The 21,524-nt window shown below is 39.6% G+C and overlaps 1 protein-coding gene across 1 annotated transcript in view; it reads left to right on the forward strand.

Moving 5' to 3' along the window:
- The window catches only part of ARHGAP42 (Rho GTPase activating protein 42), a 186,740-nt gene that overhangs the window by 94,864 nt on the left and 70,352 nt on the right, over positions 1 to 21,524 (forward strand). The window contains exon 4 of the mRNA XM_064170456.1: positions 11,257 to 11,328. Within this exon, the coding sequence (XP_064026526.1) occupies positions 11,257 to 11,328 (72 nt within the window). The remainder of the gene's footprint in view (positions 1 to 11,256; positions 11,329 to 21,524) is intronic.

Raw genomic sequence — 21,524 nt, forward strand, 5'->3', positions numbered from 1 at the left:
TTGATGATCTGTGAGGTCTCTTCCAACCCTGATGATACTGTGATACTGTGATACTGTGAAACTATCAAATGGAAAAAAGAGCTCAAGAAGTCCTCCTGGTATTTGATATTTACCCCAGCTTTTGGGACACAGTACTTTCTGCAAGGTTTGCTTGTTTTTGTTTCATGCGTAGCAAACTTCTTAGAGTGAGTGGGACTGTTTGTTCTCTGACTTTATTTATTTATTTTTATTTCTTTTTCCCTTTCAAGTGGAGTCCTGGGAGTAATCCATGAATTGGCTTCCCTCAGTGAGGTCTTTGGTTTTTCTTTGTTCCATTAGCAGAAAAAAAAATTGTGCGTGTACAGTCCTGGTGCTCATCGTGCTTTCAAGAATGATGAAATGTTTCTTTTCTTTCTCAACTTGGGAATGTATTTTTTGCTATTAGTACTAGTCTCAGTTACAGTTGGTGTGACATTGCTCACAATATGCCCTCTTACATACCTTTGCTGAAGACTGGTCGAGGAAAAAGCAGAGTTAACATTGATAGGCTCTTAATTTTGAGAAGAATCATTCTGTCTGGAAATGGAGAATTGTGTTTTTCACAAAAAGAAATGAAAAAATGTGTGGGGTCTCTTTGTGTTAAACCAGCAATATCTTACTTGCTGGGTTAGGAACTGGCTGGAGGGCCGAGCCCAGAGAGTGGTGGTGAATGGTGCCACATCCAGCTGGTGGCCAGTCACTAGTGGTGTCCCTCAGGGATCAGTGCTGGGCCCCATCCTCTTTAACATCTTCATAGATGATCTGGATATTAGGAAGAAGTTCTTCACAGAGAGAGTGATTTCCCATTGGAATGGGCTGCCCAGGGAGGTGGTGGAGGCACCGTCCCTGGGGATCTTCAAGAAAAGCCTGGATGAGGCACTTAGTGCCATGGTCTAGTTGACTGGATAGGGCTGGGGGATAGGTTGGACTGGATGATCTTGGAGGTCTCTTCCAACCCGGTTGATTCTATGATTCTATGACACCAAGCTGGGAGAAGATGTGGCTGGGTTGGAGGGCAGAAGGGCTCTGCAGTGGGACCTTGACCGCCTGGACAGATGGGCAGAGTCCAAGGGGATGGGGTTCAATAGCTCCAAGTGCAGGGTGCTGCACTTTGGCCACAACAACCCCATGCAGAGATACAAGCTGGGGTCAGAGTGGCTGGAGAGCAGCCAGACAGAGAGGGATCTGGGAGTGCTGATTGATACCCGCCTGAACATGAGCCAGCAGTGTGCCCAGGTGGCCAAGAGAGCCAGTGGCATCCTGGCCTGCATCAGGAATGGTGTGGTCAGCAGGAGCAGGGAGGTCATTCTGCCCCTGTACTCTGCACTGGTTAGACCACACCTTGAGTACTGTGTTCAGTTCTGGGCCCCCCAGTTTAGGAGGGACATTGAAATGCTTGAGCATGTCCAGAGAAGGGCGATGAGGCTGGTGAGAGACATTGAGCACAGCCCTACGAGGAGAGGCTGAGGGAGCTGGGATTGTTTAGCCTGGAGAAGAGAAAGCTCAGGGGTGACCTTATTGCTGTCTACAACTACCTGAGGGATGGTTGTGGCCAGGAGGAGGTTGCTCTCTTCTCTCAGGTGGCGCCAGGGGAAATTTAGGCTCGAGGTGAGGAGAAAGTTCTTCACTGAGAGAGTCATTGGACACTGGAATGGGCTGCCCAGGGAGGTGGTGGAGTCGCTGTCCCTGGGGCTGTTCAAGGCAAGATTGGACGTGGCACTTGGTGCCATGGTCTAGCCTTGAGCTCTGTGGTAAAGGGTTGGACTTGATGATCTATGAGGTCTCTTCCAACCTTGATTATACTGTGATACTGTGATACTTCAGTGTGTGTGAAAGGTTCACTGTCTTGCAAATATATACAATAATATAAATTAATGCAATATCTTGCTTGAACCAGTTTAACAGAACTAAACCTGTGATTTAAAGAAATAGATCTGAATCTTTATTTTTCTTTCTTCAGTTTCTGGTTCAACAGTGCATGCCTTTTGGAAATCTCTTTTTTGTCTTTTTCCTTCTAAATTCATTCAGTGTCACCATGGTTAAGCATCTAGTCACAGGAAGGGCAGCAGGTCAGATTAAATGCTTGACTAATCATTGTGGAATTTGAATGATTGGGGAAATAAACTGCAGAGTTGGAGGTCTGCTTTCATGAAATTCACAATATCCTGAAGAAGGAAAGCTGTGCTAGGGAAGCGTGAAGGCCAGCTCAGTGCAGGAGTGATGAGCCAGTTATTTCAGCAAAGAGATCCTACAAGGGTAGCAAACCTGATTATGGTAGTGGAGAGCTCTGATGTTAGGATCACATTGTCCTGCAGTCCTCATTTTACTTCTGTGCCAGAAAAAAATTGAGCTTTGCAGGAGTACCTGGTTTGAATTAGCATGTGGGACTGTAAAAATCACATCAAAAGTATCCTAAAGTGTCTCTCAGATCTTAAGATCTCACCAGTGATCTACTTTTCAGCATCAGATATAGTTTTCCATAACTGCAGTTGTGTGCTTTCTAGTAGCACTGGCCTCTGTCGGAAACCTTTTATGCTATCAGTTTCTCTTCAGATGATCCTTAAAGGATATCACTTCCCAGATGAAGGACAAGTTCGGGATCTCCAACTGGTTCATGCAGAAGTGGATACATCATCTGTACTTGTCTCTAACTTTGTTGATATTTAATATACTAGAAATAGAGGGAGCAGAAATCATAGATATAGAATCAACCAGGTTGGAAGAGACCAGTCCAACCTAGCACCCAGCCCTATCCAAACAAATAGACCATGGCACTAAGTATTTTCTTGGACACCAAGCATTAAATTACTACATCATTAGAGGACAGAGATATAAAGACAAACCATTATTTCTGTAGTATATTTGTCTCTGAAATATGAATTCCTCCAACAAACCCCCAATTTTCTTAAATCTTTCAGAAAATCAGTATTTAATGGAATAAGAAAGACTTCTAGAGGTGAAGGGGAAAAAAAAACAACACCCAGAAAGTCAAACCAAAAACCCAGGATAGAATCTGACAGTAAATATTTGGAAAGCTAAAGCTTTCACATCTGCTTCATCCAGTTTCCCATAGTCAGGTGTTCTGAAGGAAAAATGTATGTGGAGACTTTATTTACCGAAAAAGCTGGTGATGTATCTGAGGCAAGAATATTCACAAAGACCAACTTTATCCAAGGACAGGTGACTTTTCTTCTCCTTGCTCTATAATCAGTAGAAAAACAAAGCTTCTTGAGGAGACCTTACATTTGAAGTATATTGTTCTTCAGAGGAGTATTCCTTCATGTAATGGCTCATGGAGACTGTGTAAGGAAAGTGGGTTTTCTATGGGAAAGGCAGCCTTTGCACATATTCTCCTCAGTCATTTTATGACTTTCAAGAAATAGTTATTTCAGGTATGACACTATAGTAATTTATTTTTAAACATACAATTTTAAACTGTGTGCTGTATAAAATTAGTAAATAACACTTGCTTGAAAAAACTTGGAGAAAAATAATATGCTTGGCCATACATAATTGCTCTCAGCCTTGATTCCCTTGTGATTTATAAGCATCTCTCTATGGCAGTGTATGAAGGCCAGGCAATACAGCACTAGATTTTAGCTATGAAGCTGAATATTGCATTACACACTGAAAATGAAAGTATCCAGCTTATGTTATTACTAGTCTGTAGTTTAAACTTCATGATCTTTTGAACCTGCTTTAATCTGAATTTCAACTCTTGAAATAGCTGGCATTTGGTAGTGATATTATTTAGAAAATTAATGAAAGCTTAGATATGGTTTTGATGTAATCTCTTTTTGTAAATGTGAGAAGGATTAAGATAAATGTCAAATATATTATTTTTTTTTCATTTTCCAAGTATGTGATTTGTCTGCGTAGAGTTTTCCATACAAAATTGTAACAATACTTGTCATAGAAAAGAGAAGACTCCAGGGAGACCTTAGAGTAGCCCTCCAATACCTGCAGGAATCCTACAGGAAGGCTGAAGAGGGACTTTTCATAAGGGTGTCTAGCTATAGGACAAGAGGGAGTGGTTTTAAGATGAGGGAGAGTAGGTTTAGACTGGATCTTAAGAAGTTTTTCAGTACAAGGGTGGTGGGACTCTGGAATGGGCTGCCTTAGGGAGGCTGTGGATGCCTCCTCTCTAGGGGTGTTCAAGGTCAGGATGGATGAGGCCTTGAGCAGCTGACTCTAGGTGAGAGGCATTCCTGCCCATGTGTGATGGTTTGGGTGTTCCCCGCCCCCCCACACTTTAGAAATCACCCAGACTAGACTCAGATGGCTCTGGAAATATGAATGAAGCTTATATTTACAGCTGGCACCATATAAAAGCAGATATTTACAGTATATACAGTTATAGACAGAAATATACAAGGTAAAAGGTAATACAGAAACACAACTCCCCTCCCAGAAACCTGAGTCCCCAGGAGGGGCTTTCAACCACCCCTTCACCTTCCTCCTACCCCTCTCAACCTTATCCTAGTCCCAAAGAAAAATAGAGGTTTGGCCAGGGGGTTAGGAAGCAAAGTTGATTAGTCCCAAAAATGGAGGGTGAGGTTAGAGAGATGCAGCTCAGCCAGCAGCCCCAGCGACAGTGGTTATCTGTGTTTTTATTTCTTGTTCCTATACATCTCAGCAAGGCTGTGAGCAAAGTAGACATCACCATTGTTTTCCTTTCACAGCCTGTAATCTAGTTCTTCTCACCAAAACATTCTAGTCTGCTTCAAACTAACACACCATGGCAGGGATGTTGACGTAGGTGATCTCTAAGGTCCCTTCTAATCTAAGCCTTTCTGCGATTCTATGATAATAAGGTCCAGCAGTTGCAGACACTGAAATTGATATTATGCACTTTAGGTAATACTTACACTTTTTATCTCTTAAAATTGAAACTGAGGACTTAAATGCATGATTAGTGTTTTATCATAACATGTTTATATTTTTTGTAGCATGTAAACCTGATACATAGATGCCTGGTTGGTTGTGTTTGGTTTCTGCCATTGTATTTGAAGTTGTATTGACTAGGAGCAGTTGGCACAGACACAGGCTTAAAAAAGTGGCTGGGGGTTTGGTTTTTTTTCTGTTAGGTCAGATGTTAGGAATTATTAGGATCTGGGAGAAGTCTTCTTTTAGTCTGGGAAAGCAATTAGGAATGCATTACTGTGAACATATAAGCTGTGAGATTTGTTGCTGCCTTTGAGTGATGTTTTCTACAAGCCTTATACCAACATGAAGTAAGTTCATGTTTGTCAGCATTCACAATGCATGAGTCATTCACTGCTTCAGGGAAACAGGTTTTATTTCCCAAATGCATGTGTGTTAATTCTGTGTTGCAGTGAAAAGGACTTGTAGGATATTTGGAGCAAAAAATGGCTTTCACAGATACAATATATAAACCAAAAGCTTTTTGTAGTTAAAGTATTTTCCTATTTTTCAAAAAAGCTTGATTTAATTTGTAATTCTGCCATTCAAAAAGTACCTTACTTGATGTTGTTGCTGTCTTCTGGCAATTGGGAATCCTGTTGACTTCATTCTCTATGTGACCTCCCTAGTCCATAGCCATAAAAAATTAAAATAAAAAGCTCAAAAGGTATAAACTGTTCTTGTTAATGCAATTCAGCATTTTAGATTGCCAGGTGGAGCTCAAAGCTTGTAAAGTGCTTCAAGCCTTCAATTTTCTGTATTGTTAGTATTTAATGATGAATGCACAGGTGTTATATTTCAGTTTATATCCACTGGTGCTACCTAGGTAAAAGACAATAAAGAGGAACATTTCATGTGTAGTCTACATATCATGCACTGTTTTAAATCCAGGGTAGAAAACTAATTAGAAAACTCAATAAAAATTATCATTGACTTCAATTTCAGAAGATCTAGAAATTGAAATATTTGTATATGTTTGCAATAATTTTATTATTCCTTTTTAAACATAGTCTAATAATTATGTTTCTCATAAGATTGTATTAATTGGTACTGATTTTTTTTTCATTCTACTTGTGATTGAAAGTATTAATAAAGCAGAAAGTTAAAAAACTTGCTGTTCAAAAATATCTCCAAGTATAGATATGGAGTGTCTCTGCAATATCTGAGAACACAGATTAATCTCATTATTAATACATTAATTCAATCTCTGATGATTTCTGGAAGGATGGTGGTTTGGAATCTTGTAGTCGTAGAATTATTTTAGTTGGAAGAGGCCACTAAGATCATTGTGTCCAGCCACTGACTTAGAATCATAGAACCAACCAGGTTGGAAGAGACCTCCAAGATCACCCAGTCCAGCCTACTGCCCAGCCCTATCCAGTCAACTAGACCATGGCAGTAAGTGCCCCATCCAGTCTTGAACACTTCCAGGGATAGCAACTCCACCACCTCCCTGGGCAGCCTATTCCAATGCCTAACAACTCAGTATTTTTTTTTCCCCCTAATATCCAATCTAAACTTCCTTAGTGCAACTTGGGGCAGTTTCCTCTCATTCTGTCACTTGATACCAGCGAGAACTGGCCAACACCCACCTCACTACAACCTCCTTTCAGGTAGCAATGTTTTCTCCCATCAGCCTTCTTTTCTCTGACTAAACAAACCAAATTCCCTCATCCAGTCGTCATAAGACTTGTTCTCTAGGCCCTTCACCAGTTTCGGTGTCCTTTTCTGGAATTACTCCAGCACCTCAATGCCCTTCTTACAGTGAGAGGTCCAAATCATGACTCAGAAGAGACAACTTAAGTTGCTTCACCACATTGACTTGAAGACTCAGAGCATATTGAAATGTTGCAGTTATGCAAGTGAAAAATGACTGCTTAAGTTGACATGGTTGACTTAGAAAAAAATATTTTTAATTTTCTATTTATTTTTAAAATATGTTTCACAGATTCATTGTGATTTTGGTGGTATTTAAATAAGGATGTTTTTGTCAGTAATGCTAAGTAGAGAGAGTTCTATGTACTAAAGAACTCTAGAAAAATCTGTTTCTATTTCACTAGATCTAATATAAACTTTGATTATCAAAGTAATATTTTCCTACTATGTCCACCTAGTACTTGTCTAGCACCTTAATTAAAAAAGAGTGATGAATCTGACACTAAATTACAACTGATTCCTTCATTATTAATTAATTTATTTATTATGTTCATTTTCTGGAGGGGGACCAGTGCTTTTGCCAAACAGGAAACATAATCACAGTACGTGTGCTAGTTTGAAGCTAGCCAGAATGTTTTGGTGAGAGGAACTAGATTACAGGCTGGGAAAGAGAAAGGAGGGTTATGTCTACTTCACTTATAGGCTTGCTGAGATGCATAAGAACAAGAATCCAAACATAGATAAGGCAATCACTCTCTGTCTGGGCTCTTGGCTGCATTCCACTCTAACCTCACCGTCCCTCTCTCTGATTAATCCACCTGCTTCCTAACCTCTTTGGACGACCCTCCATTCTTCCTTGGGGTACAAGGCAACGTCTGGGGTAAGGTTAGGGGAGTGGGAGAAGGTGGCTGGGTGGCTGGGAGCCCCTCCTGGGGACTCAGGTTTCTGGGAGGGGAGTTGTGTATCTGTATTACCTTTTACCTTGTATATTTCTGTCTATAACTGTATATACTGCAAATATCTGCTTGTATATTGTGCTAAGCTGTAAATATAAGCTTCATTCACATTTCCAGAGTCGGCTGCATCTAGTCTGGGTGATTTACAAAGTGTGTGGGGGAGGTGAGTAACAACCAAACCACGACATTATGTGGTTGATTGCCATGTATTAGCTGTGGTAAGAGCTCACTAGCATAGCATTTAATACCTATTGGATTAAGAAAGTATAACTTCTCTAATGGTATGTCTAATCTGAATAAGGTTTTAAGGATAAGCTCTGTACTGTAAAAACAAGGTGGATTTTTGAAGTTGCTGTTTACAGAAATTATTGCAGTCTTTTTGACACTGCATATTCCAAGTGTCTGCGATTTCAACCTAGCACAAAACTGAGTAGGAGGGAGATTGTCCTCTTGGCAGGAAGAAAGTTACTCCATTAGGACCATATAGTGAAAATTTCAAATTCCACTTCTATAAAAACGGTAGTGGGAGGATTAGGATCTTACTTGAGGGTGGGAGTTGTATGCCAATTTGTAACTCTTAACAAAGAAACTAATGTAAAGTAATTGCAGTGATAGATATAGACAGTTGAAGGAAAGGAACAAATGCATATATAGGGAAAGAATTCTTCCTCTATAACTTTCAGTTTCCAAAAACTAAGGATAACCTGGTGGAAATTGACAGGGTTTTTCTCACAGGGGAGCATTCTTTGGCTGGCTGTTGAAATGTGTCTGCTGGGGTTCTCTCTGGTACTTCAATGGTGTCAATTACTCACCTAACTCTTACATTTGCTGGGAGGTAAATTGCCACATCAGAGCTCTCATCAGTAAAAGCTTTTAGCCCAAAGATGAGCTTGCAGCATAGTCTGTTGACGTGGCTCAGCAGATCTATACAGAGACACAGACCCTGTCTAGATGAAGTATGTGTCATCTTCTAATTAGTATAGCCTTCAGGAGGATTTGCCTCATGATCTTGCCAGGCACAGAGGTGAGACTCACTGGCCTATAGTTTCCAGGGTCTTCCTTTTTTCTCTTTTTGAAAATGGGCATTATGCTTTCCCTTTTCCAGTCAGCAGGGACTTCACCAGATTGCCATGACTTTTCAGATATGCTGGACAGTGGCTTGGTGTGGTGGTTTGGATGTACCCCCCACACACACACACTTTAGAAGTCACCCAGACTAGACTCAGCCGGCTCTGGGAATATAAATGAAGCTATTTATTTACAGCTAGCACAACATACAAGCAGTTATTTACAATATATACAATTATATACAGAAATATACAAGGTAAAAGGTAATACAGAAACACAACTCCCCTCCCAGAAACCTGAGTCCCCAGGAGGGGCTCTCAACCACCCCTGCACCTTCCCCCTGCCCCTCTCAACCTTACCCCAGTCCCAAGGAAGAATAGAGGTTCAGCCAAAAGGTTAAAAAGCAAAGGTGAGTGGCAGGTGAGGAGATGCAGCTCAGTCAAAGCCCAGCCCAAGAGCGAGGCAAAATGGCCAGAGTGTTATCTAATGTTTACTTTCTTCTTCAGCGAGACTCTGAGGGAAGGAGACATCACCATTGCTTTCCTTTTTCACAGCCTATGATCTAGTTTTTCTTACCAGAACATTCTACCCTGCTTCAAACTAGCGCACTTGGCAACTTCATCTGCCAGTTCCCTCAGACGCCATGCATGTGCCTCATCAGAGCCCATGTATTTCTGCATCTTCAAGTTCTTTAGATGGTCTCAAACCTGCTCTTCACTTACATTAGGTAGATCTTCCTTTTCCTACTTCCCACCTTTGTTTTCTGGAGCTTGGGCAGTGCAGCTAGAGGCTGTGAACACTGAGGCAAAGTAACCTCAGTATCTGTCATGACCAGGTTTCCATTTTCCTTTTGGAGACATCTCACACCTTCCCCAGCCTTCTTCCTGTCGCTGATGTACCTGGAAAATTCTTCTTACTCCCTTTTGTGTTCCTAGCCAAGTTTAATTCTGTCTGTGCTTTTGCTTTTCTAACTGATCCCTGGATGCTCAGAGAACTTCTTTGCAGTCCTCCCTCGTGGCTCATTCTTGCTTCCTTTGCTTATAGACTCCTTTTTTGCCCAAGACCAGGAGCACCTTGTTTGTCTATGCCAGCCTCCTGGCACTCTTTCCTACTTCCTTCCTTCCTGAGATGCACTGCTTCTGGGCTTGGATTTTGGGTGTGGTGAGAGCTCAGTGAATGCAGTGAAAACATTCCTTTTCATCTTCTGTGCCTGATTTTTAGTTTTAAATGTAACACATTTTGATCACTGCATCATTGAGTTTGCCAAGTGTTGCCTTTGCTGTCTTTTACTTTGTTGTATCAGGATGTCAGAGAGGCTCAACATTTCCTGAAACTTTGCCCTACTGGGAGATGTGGTGATTCTGTGGTTTTTCAAATTTTAATGTTAGGCTTGAAAGGAAAGAAACTGTGCTTCAGTGGATTTATTCTATATGTTTATTATTGCAGCCTTTTGGGAAGTTGTGTTTAGCTGACAATGTAGCTTATCAGTTATTGTTATGGAAGAGTCACAAGAGTTGTATTCATCACATTTGGCTTAGGTACATGTTTGCTTAGCCCAGACCTCCAAACTTGCCAAAGCCCAAATGTGGAATGTGATGAGTATGGTAAAGACCAGACTGGTGAGGAATAAAAAAAGCTATCCATGCAGAAAAACACATTTTTTGTCTGTATTTAGTATAATAGAATATTGTCATGTGTTTATTATGCTGTGTTTGTGATGTGTTGGCAGTTTTTAGTTTCTTCTGATCTTTCTGCAGTGAAGTCAATTCAGTTGGTTATTCTGCCTGTCCCTACAAGGCATATGGTGAAATCATGCTACCTCTGTTTTTGTGAGTGGCATGATGGCATGGCTGGCATTTGTATTCTGCTGCATGTGTGTTTCCAACCAAAATGACTAGGGACCACTTTGAGTGGTCATTGCTGGGAATGGTCTTCAGAGAGGAGTTCCCAGGGCTGGATTTACACTAAATAAACAGAGGCCATGGGGGGAAAACTGTAATTCATTAGGACCCCTGATTTAGGTTAAAGTGATAAAAATAGCTGCGGGACATCTGAAATTAGATTTTAAAATTAGAAAAGAGAAGAAATCCAATCCAAAGTATTTTGTTCATTGTCCACTTTTCCTTTTAGAGTCCCCTGTCTTGCGTTCTTCTGTTCAGTAATAACTAGGTATAGAATCCAAAGAGATAGCTGGAAAGATTCAGCTGTTACAGATTCAGGTTCTATAAACACAGGCTTTCTTAGGCAGTGCTCTCAATATTACTGTGTTTATCTTCTCAGTTCTACCAAGACATGTTTCTGTGAGTTTTCAGGGTTTATTCCAGGTTTGGGCAAGATGCAGGAAATAGAAGCAAAATACCAGAAAACCCTTTTTTATATATTACAGATAAACTTAACCACATTGTTCGTTACAATTGCTTTAGTTAGTCGTGGGAATATTCCATAACAGACTAGTGAATATGTGTTGTGTGTTTTATGTAAAGAAGATGTAATTATTTGACTCTTACCCATGTGCACTTAACCAGAATGTTATGGACATGAATTTTTCAGTCTTTTGCATTGGCGGAATTATGATGGCTCCACTTTCTCTGTATAATCCATATTAAAAATATATGCTCCATGTTTAACTTTGCAGATCCAGAATGCTAACGATGTGCTAATAGCACCGCTGGAGAAGTTTCGTAAAGAGCAAATAGGAGCAGCAAAAGTAAGTGACTGTGGAAACAGTTCTTTTTCATGTCATGTTTATTTGAGTTTATCAGTGTGTTTTGGAGGCTGAACTGAAAACAGACATTTTGTATTCAAACATGCTCGATGCCACTTTCTGTAATGTGCCAGTAAGTAATACAGAATTCTTTGCTTTCAGAGAGGGCAGTAACTTAGAGATGGAATTTAAAGACTGATTATATGCACAGGATATAGCTCTTGCTACTGTTGCACATTCTTACCATCTGGAGTTGTGTTGATCTTCTGATGTCGGCATCATTTACATTATGTTGCATGTTGGGTTAAGCCAGAACCTCACTGAGGGTTCAGACATCTGCTAAGGATGTAGTGGCCCTCAAGTGTCTGTTTTACAAAGACCAAAAAAAATCCATGTGGCATAGTCTTTGTCTCTTCTTTCCCTCTCCACTTTACATGGCTAATGCAGTGCAGCAATTCATAGTGCAATGATTCATGTTAATTTTGCTGGAGTATTCATGTTCATATTATCCAGAAGGTTTCTCATCACAGAAATGCTCCAGTTCTTGATTTAAGCCAGTTCTTCAGTGATATGTTACATCTGTGTTAGAGAAACAGTGCAGGTTGTCTATACAAGGGTTCAGTAGTCAGTCCAGGAAATCAGATGTGCTGGCAAATAAGATGCTGGAATAACATTTTAGTCTAGAAGAGCAATTTTCTGTTTGATCCTGGAGTCTTAAGTGGTTTATCAGTGATTGCTTTGATCACAATCTCAGAGAGATGCATAAAGGCTGTGGTAGTCAGTTAGAACTCTGGTTAGTAACAGTTCTTCCGTCTACATAAATATGCTAGTTCTGAGGTATTTTGCATCTTGTACAAGTGCTCATAAAATTTTCTGGGATTTTTTCCATTTGCAAGGTTAACCGGGTACAAAAAAAATTTCCCTTTGATGTTGTAGCCGAGGTTGTGCTGTACTCAACCTCAGAAAAAGAGCAGAGCTGTTGGAAGGAGGGACCAAAGGTTTATACTCGTTGTACTGCTATTGTGGATGTGTAGCAAACAGATGAGACTGCTTCCGCACAGGAACTGAACAAATGTTTGATGAGAATTTTTACTGTGAACTTCAGGTCAGATTGCTCTGAAATGGATGCTCTTTACCCTCTTACTTGATATGTTTTTGTGTACAGCTGCATTCTTGACCCACCCCTGTGCTGCTGTGAGATGCGGGGCCGAGAGTTTATTTATTGCGCTTGCTGCATAAATGAGAATTCAATCTCAGCACAAAGTTATTTTTAGTTTTGAGTAGGTTTTCATTGCCTCGTTCAATTCTTTGTTTTACCAGTTAATTTCATAGTCCTATACTTTACAGGATACCATTTTTCTCTGCAGAGAACTCTATTTGAAAGCCTAACCTGCCATACTATTAACTGTCTGGGTACATCCAGGAGACAATGCACAGGTGGTTCACAGGAGTCCCGGCAGAACTGTATAAGACACTCATATCTCCTTTGAATATGTAACTCAGTAGATGTCAACACATATTTAATGATCTAGTTGAGGATGAATCTTTTGAGTTTTGAATCAGCAAGTATTCAATGTTACAGGCAGAGTACTACAGAACGATTCTCTTGTGTTCAGTGTATCACAATGCTGTCTTTTCTGTATCCTTTCCACACAAAATAGGGGCATTTGCCCATTTTATGTAATTTATAACACTTATGTAATTGAAGGAGTGATAATTTTGAGTTGTCTGTGGTGCCAGGAGAAGAGCCTGGCTCACCTAACTCTTATTCCAGTGTCTAATGCGTTTTATTATGCAGCTCTATGTGTGTTTTGGGCAGTCTGGGATACTGGCTTCACAGAGTGGTACCATATGAAGGGCTCTCCCAGCTCACTGTTTTGTCAAATGTCAGGTATTGTCTTATCAGTGTCAGATGTCTTCTTTTGTTGCACTATTCATGAATTTCAACTGTCAAGCTAAAAACAAAGTTGAGTTTGTCTGCGTAACCTAGAACTCAATACAAATGTTTGCCTCTGAATTTATTTTTATCAGCAGAAGCAATTGCAGTTGGTCTTTAGCTAAATGGAATCAACATAAAGCAGTGAGAGATTAATTAAATTTATTGCAAGTTTTGTTGTAATTTCAAAGTAACAGTATGTGATCTAGGAAAAATGAGACCAGTATGGAATAAAGTTGAAATTTAGGCTTTCTAAAACTCATTGTTAGTAGAGTAACATAGTGAGATTGATTACTTCTGTTCACCAGGCTCAACACTTGAGCATTTATGAACTCTAAGTATGAGATGAGTAGAACTTGCTATTCTTTATCTGCAGTTAGTGAAGGTTTGCACAGAGATTGAGCATTTTCCTTTCTAGGGTGATCTGAACTGATACCCAAACAAAAAATGTAGATGCTTTCTTATTGCTTGGATTTCTGCAGCAAGATTCAGAGGACACTGAGAATGTCACTCTTTATTCAGGGTCTTTTCTAAAGACATGAACTGTATGGATTGTGTGTCATGTGGAGTTTCCTGCTCTGAAATCATAGAATTATAGAATCAACCAGCTTGGAAAAGACCTCCAAGATCATCCAGTCCAACCTACCACCCAGCGCTGTCCAATCAACTAGACCATGGCACTAAGTGTCTCATCCAGTCCTTTCTTGAACACCTTTAGGGACAGTGACCCCACCACCTCCCTGGACAGCCCATTCCAATGGCAAATTGCTCTCTCTGGCAAGAGCTTCCTCCTAACATCCAGCCTAGACCTCCCCTGGCACAACTTGAGACTGTGTCCCCTTGTTCTGTTGCTGGTTGCCTGGGAGAAGAGACCAACCCCCACCTGGCTACAACCTCCCTTCAGGTAGTTGTAGACAGCAATGAGGTCACCCCTGAGCCTCCTCTTCTCCAGGCTAGACAACCCCAGCTCCCTCAGCCTCTTCTCACAGGGTTTGTGTTCCAGGCCTTTCACCAGCTTTGTCACCCTCCTCTGGACACATTCCAGTATCTCAAAATCTCTCTTGAATTGAAGAGTCCAGAACTGGACACAGTACTCAAGGTGGGGCCTGACCAGTGCTGAGTATGGGGAAGAATAACCTCCCTTGTCCTACTGCCCTTCATTTTTAAAGGTTTTCTTCCACAAGTAGTAACTTTATAAAATGTGTAGAGTTGTATTCTTACTAAAACTGAACTTTATCCTGTTCCTCTATCATCCCTCTCCTCCTCAAAACCCTGCCAACTGCTCTGTGTATGCAGAATCTGCAGGATAACTGAAAGTTGCATCGTAATATGTTTCTAGAGCTATGAGTTTACATTTAATTCACATGACATCTTATGGACTGGCATATTATGAGGTCAGGTATAGTTGCATGAGGTTAATTGTATATGTCTTTTGCACTGGAAATTTTGACAGTAGCTAGATATGCAAGCAGTTGGTCTTTGGGATCAGCCTTAATGTTGTGAGAGCATATTTTATAAGCAGTGGTGCATATTAGATTCTCTTGTCTAATTGGACTTAAAAATTATAAATCCTCATACCTAGTTGTGATGGTTTGGGCTCTTACCCACCCCCCCACACTTTGTATTTGCCCCAGCTAACTCAGACAGCCTCTGGGAATACAGATGAAGCAATTTATTTACAGCTAGCAGAATTTACAAGCAGCTATTTACAATATATACAGTTATATACAATTATATACAGAAATATACAAAAGATAAACAATACAAAAGCACAGCTCCCCTCCCAGAAACCTGAGTCCCCAGGAGGGGCTCTCAAACCACCCCAACACCTCCCCCGGCCCCCTCAACCTTACCCCAGTTCTCAGGAAGAAGAGAGGTGCAGCCAAGAGGTTAGGGAGCAGGGTTAATGAGATGTGATTAGGTCTGAAGGCAAAGGCAGAAGAAAAAGACAAAATGGAGAAAATTTACTTCTTCCCAGAGTTCTCAGCGTGACTGTGAGAGAAGGAGACACCATGTTTTCATTCCACTGCCTGTTATCAAGTTCTTTTACCAAAACATTCCAGCTTGCTTCTAACTAGCACACTAGTTAATTTCCAAAATTTTCTTAATTTAAAAAATATATTAGATAGTCACATTCCCAGCATTATTATAAGAGAGCACTTAAAATTGCTTACTGGGCTTTTTTGTTTCTCCCCAAAACACCAGATAAAAATCATCTGGACATAAAAGCAAGCACTCCCCCCTGCTGTCCTACCACACACACAGGGGAGGGGAAAGTTAAAAAAGTATTTTTTTTAACTCTCATGATGACCTAAGATTATTCTATTGTGTTTGACCTAGACAATGAGAGTATTTTATTCTTTCTTTAAAACTCTATCAAGCAGAGAAACTGTGATCACAGAAATCAAAGAGAATATGGAGGATAGTATATATCTCTGTTGTAACAAAGCAGTATTTCAAATAGAAGGACAACATAAACCCAGAGTGCAAAGTTCAAGTGTTTGTGGAATGTCACAAGAATAGCATTAAAGACAAATTCCTCACATGCACTTTAAAAACCTGAAGGTACCAAACAAATCTGAGAAACAGTCTGCATAAAACATTAGTGTTTGTAATCAAACCACCAATACACAAATCTACATCACTCGCTCTTCACAATTTATACTACTCGCTCTTCTGTTTTTATTGCACATACTTCAGTTCTTCCTCTTCTGTACACACTCAGTTTAAATAAAGCTGAGTTCTCTCCAGAGACTACACAAACCCAGCTTCGCATTGGGTAGCCTGTTGATTTACTCCATCTGAGTTTAAAAAAAATGACCTCTGCAATTACTGTAGAAACGCAAGCAAAAGCTGGGTGAGGTAACTGGGAAAGGATTTCAGGCACGAACCGTTTTGCCTTATTTGGTAAATGTGGTTTGCAAGTCCCCAGCTGGTAACTTTGGTGAGATCATTGTGTGATGTGTTATGTACAATAAGGCCAAACTTTCATGTTTCTTTTTATCCATTGAGTACAGTATTTAGCAATATTTGTTCCAATGTTCGTTGACCTTTAGTACAAATTAAATGAGATCAAAGACAACAGAAGCAATTTTAAGACTTTAAAGGAGAGTTTTGTTTCTTCCTTACAGTTCCATCTGTTTCATAAAATTATTTCTTTTGCCCAGGAAGATTATTTTTTATTATTCATGTTCATTCATTTGTAGCTGTCAATTCCTTTGTACTTGGGAAACAAATTCCTGTTCACTGCTGAGATTAATTTTCTTGCATCTACGTTCACATCTGTATTCACATGATGTAGACATTCAGGGGCTGGCACAGTGTCCCTGTGTTATTTGGATTGTCTGCAAATTGAGTAGCATAAAACAAACAAAACAATTCCCCTTTTTTTAGTCTATCAGAAAGTGGATAAAGGGTAATTTTAGATAGGCATCTAAGGTCAGTTACAACTGCTAGAAAGTCCATTTTGTGAATATCAAATTATAACTCTTGATGTCCTTTAAGTGAGAAAGATGAAGGGCCTCGCTCTAGTAGTTACACTAAAAGGTGTTCCATTACAAGCAGCATCTGTAACTAAAGCTTTGGTGTTTGCATCTGCTAGTTTTGGGGTATTTTAAGTCTGTCTGAACCATAGGAGGGAGGGGGTGAGCAGAAGGAAGCAAAACTAGAAGCCAGGCCAGGGAAAATGATGGTCAAATGTGTAGTTAAAATAATAGACTCAATCAGGTTGGAAGATGAATCAGTTTCCCAAAAATGGTTATCTTCCAGGGTTACCTGATACCTTCTTTTGGTAAGATAACTTATTTACTCCATAGGCAAGGAGATGCAAGATCAATTTTCTATTTCAGCAAAGCCTTTAAACCACTTTACATGAGACATTATAATTTGTTTTAGATGAGGGTTAATATGAGAAACTTGATCTTCCTAAGAAACTTGCTAGTGGGGAAAATTAGTTTTGTTGATGTCAGAGATTGTCTGGTTAGAGAGGTTACTAATTAGAAGATCTCAAGGGACAATTTGAGATTGGTCTGTTTTATTTTCAGTAATGACCAGGTGAAAAAGAAACCAAACTGCTGACATTGTTGGAGTTGCCATAGGTTAGACATATTGCAAAGATACATGAGGAAGACTGGAAGATTGGAATGAAAGTATAGGATGAAATAACTGAACATGAGGAACTGAGGCTACTCAATGGCCACGACACAGCTGCAAACCAAAAAAAAAAAAACACTGTACCAACAAACAGGTCAAGTGGCAATCTTTTCAGATGTTACAGGCTTTTGAGGATCACTCTCTGGTAGGTAGAGAAATAGAGATTTTCTTTAGGTTTTCTTCTAGTTAATCAAAACCCCGAGGTCTGACTAAGTTTGTGAACTGCAAAAGAGTTGCAAATTGCAGTTATAAATACATTTGATTCCAAGGTGTTGGTCCTAGATAGCTTAAGTCTGATAAATAATTCAGAATATATTATCTGATCTGAAATTTAAACTATTATTAACAGATGCAAGAACTGAGAAATTAAGAGGCTAAACTTAAAAGCTGGTTTCATAATGGTAAATTTTGTTTGTGACAGCTTTGAGAAAAGTTGGAAATTTGAATACTTCTTCAGCTTAAATATTGCCTCAAAAGTTTGTTACTTTGTCTTCATTTTTGCTATGTGGATTTCAGTCTCTGTGTATAGAGCGTTCTGTGAATTGACCCAGATTCTTAAACATGGAGTAGGTGGATTGCTGTTTTATGAGCTACAGCTGTCTTACCTTTCCCTTTATAATTTGTATTCTATGAAAGTTTATAATATAAAAAAAGTTTTAAAAATAGATTAAATGTATTTTCACTTTAAAATATACCTATTCAACTGAATGTATGGAAATAGAAAGCATCAATTTGATATCATCTACTAAAATCATGATTTTTAACATAGAAAAGAACTGTAGTACTGCAGTATGACTGGCTGCTTTTATGCTTCTGCATGTGAAATATTGGGGAAGATTCAAAAATGGTGCTGAAATGCCCAGTGTGGACACACTTCATCTTTTCATGCAGTCTTATTTTCTTCTGGGGAAAGCCAAACAATTAAGCTGGGCGATATCTCTGGCTGAACACCTGGACCTGGAGGTTTTTGAAGTGACCTAATCTGCTTGGGACAGTTCTTGTCATTCTGCAAATACAGCAAAATATTTCCTTATTGCAGTTTGCTTTAGCTCAATAACTGTTCAATTCAAAGTCAAAAAACTTTTAGGAAGTTGAAAAAGAAAAAAATTAAGGAAAATATTAAAAGCTTCTTTCACTTCCACTGCTTTCCTTAAGAAATGAGAGTAAAAACTCAGATCTCCTAACTAAATGATTATGGACACGCTGATTAAAAACTGTTGGTCCAATCCATTTACTGCAGGTGTGTGTTAATGAACCAGCTAATCATATATGCAAAGTCTCTTCTAATAAATTCTGCTAAATGCATTATTTCTGTTAAAAGTTATTATGATTAAGTGGCTAACTGATTAAAACCACTTTCTGAAGCTATGTTTTTCCTACACTTCAATAAAATTCTAATTTGCATCCAAAAGAAAACAGATATAAATGAAGGGTAAATAAATTATTCCTCTGTAGTAAATAGGAAATGTAATTTAGTGTGTTTTTCCATAACACAGAAGAATTAAGGCTTAGAATAAATGTGTTAATTGGTGGAATTGCTTAAGTGAGTATGGAGTATATTTTTGTTGGCAAAAAGAGCCATTTGTTTTTTTAAAAATCCACAGTTAACAAATGGAGGGAAATGTGCAACAACACCAACCCTTCTACTGGAAAAAAACAAAGCAACACTATAAAAAGAGAGGAAGAAATTTGTATTTTCTAATTAAATTAAGGGATTTCTCTAATTTAAGTCAGCTCACTGTAATCTCTTGCACAGGAAGGATTCAAGAGGGTTGCATCCTGACCCTGCACAGTTCCTAGGATCATGCTGTACTGAGCCATGATTAAAAGTATAAGCAAGGACGTTCACCTCCAAACTTAATTTCCAGTTCTCAGAAGAGCTGAACTTCTTGAGTACTTCAAGGCAGAGAGGATTTTCTCAGTACCTCTGATCTTCTATTTTGTCCTTTCTAGTCTTGCTCTCAGCCCCAGTGTGGAGAAGACTATATTCCTCACTTAAAAAACAGGTCTCAAAGTTGCTGATGAGACTCTTGAAGAATCTCGGAGAAGATGTAAGAGAAGTAGAGAAAGTGGCTAATTGCCCATGACACAAACAAGACTTTGAGTGTAGCATCCTGCTCCCTGCACAAAGTCTCTATTCTTCATTCAGCTAATCAAATGCACCTACTCCCCTGCTCTTTTGTGCTTAAAATAAGACTCCACTCTGGATTTCAGCATCCTTTATCACATTTTCAGAAAGGCAGCTGTATACTCTTATCCTACAGGGATCACTTCAGAGTTGTGCATATAGATGTAGCATAGTGCCACAGCTGCACCAAGCAACACTTAAATCCATGAGGCCTTTTACATGGGTGTGAATTGATCTGATAGTTTTACTCTGTTACGTGCTGGGGTTTTCTTCAGCTGTCTTTGAAAAAATGAAGATCTCCTTTGCTGCCCTTTCTTCTGTGGTGTATTTAAGGTAACAGCATAAAAATAGAGATATTGTATGAGCATTACTCAAATGACATTGAGATATGGGTCTTTATTTCACACCTATGACAGAGTTGCATTTTCTGTTTTAAATAGAAAATTATTTGTTTGGGACACTTAGCTGTATGACCATAGGTTTCTCTTCATCCACCGTCTTGTTCTAGCTATGCAGCAGGTTCTGCCGGGGCCTGGGAATATGCAAACTTGCACTTTCTTACTATTGTATTTTGGCAAAGCAAGTATAAAATAGCTCTGCTTCAAACTATGGTGTTAATGTGTCTTAGTGCAGATATGAGAGCACCAAGAAGTCCATCTTTCTAAATGAACCAGCTTCATTATTTTATAATCTTTCAGGCTACAGTAGCCACCACAAACCCATTTGTTCCTGTGGTACTTGCCAAGAAGGGTTGGTATCAAATGATTGTTTTGATGAGATCATCCCTACCTAAGAAGTGAACTAAGAACTAAGAGTAAATTGGTTGAGCCTAACACCACTGGGGAGGCATGACTCTTCACCCCAGAGTGATAGTTTGTGTTCCTTTATCAGTGCTGACTCTGAAAATAGATGCTTTCAAAACAAAATCACTTCTGACATTAACCACAGACTGTTTCCTTCTTTTTCTAACTGTAAACAGCACAGCTTCCACTTATGTGTATTAATCTAAGAACTTTCTCATAACACTTCTTCAGAGCAGTGTTGTGATCCCATTGCAGTGACGTAGAAGGTGGCGTGTGACCATGAGCTGTACTGAACGTGCTGCTGGCATGCTGAAGTCAGTGTTGGCAGATTAGTTGGCACAGATAGGAGAGAGATTCCCATAGACAGTTTTTAAAAATAAGTTACTACTTAAGAAAGAGACATTTTTATCTTCTGCATTCAAGATAAAGCAGTGGGTATGTGACATTATGGAATTGCTTTATCTGAATGACATGTTTTTGCAGCTTTGTTGCATGTTCTTTCTCATAAATGCACAAAGGAAAGAAAATGGAAGCTAACTATGCATGGCCTCTTCATGCACATTTTAGTTTACCCATCTACTGGGGGAGTCCTGAAATGCACTTCATTTGTGAGGGAATCCAGCATAGGAAAGGACGTAAGGAGAACCTGAAAAGTCAGTGTGCCTCCATGGGGAAGAGAGAAAGACAGTGCTATTAGGAAGAAAGTGGTTGAGGAGAGCAGCAGCATCAGATGTGGGATGCCAACTGTGCTAGTTTGAAGCTAGCTAGAATGTTTTGGTGAGAAGAACTAGATTACAGGCTGTGGAAAGAAAACAAAGGTGATGTCTACTTCGCTCACAGTCTAGCTGAGAAGTATAGGAACAAGAAATAAAAACATTAGATAACACACTCGGCATTGACTCTCGCTTGGGCTGCTGGCTGAGCTGCATCTCTCTTACCTCACCCTCCATTTTGGACTAACCCACTTTGCTTCCTAAGCCTCTGGCCAAACCTTTATTCTTCCTTGGGACTGGGGTAAGGTTGAGAGTAGGGGGAAAGTGCAGGGGTGGTTGAGAGCCCCTCCTGGGGACTCAGGTTTCTGGGAGGGGAGTTGTGTTTCTGTATTACCTTTTACCTTGTATATTTCTGTCTATAACTGTATATACTGTAAATATCTGCTTGTTTATTGTGCCAACTGTAA

Source organism: Pogoniulus pusillus, chromosome 3 (genome assembly GCF_015220805.1).
Source record: "Pogoniulus pusillus isolate bPogPus1 chromosome 3, bPogPus1.pri, whole genome shotgun sequence".
In the NCBI taxonomy this organism is placed as follows: Eukaryota; Metazoa; Chordata; class Aves; order Piciformes; family Lybiidae; genus Pogoniulus; species Pogoniulus pusillus.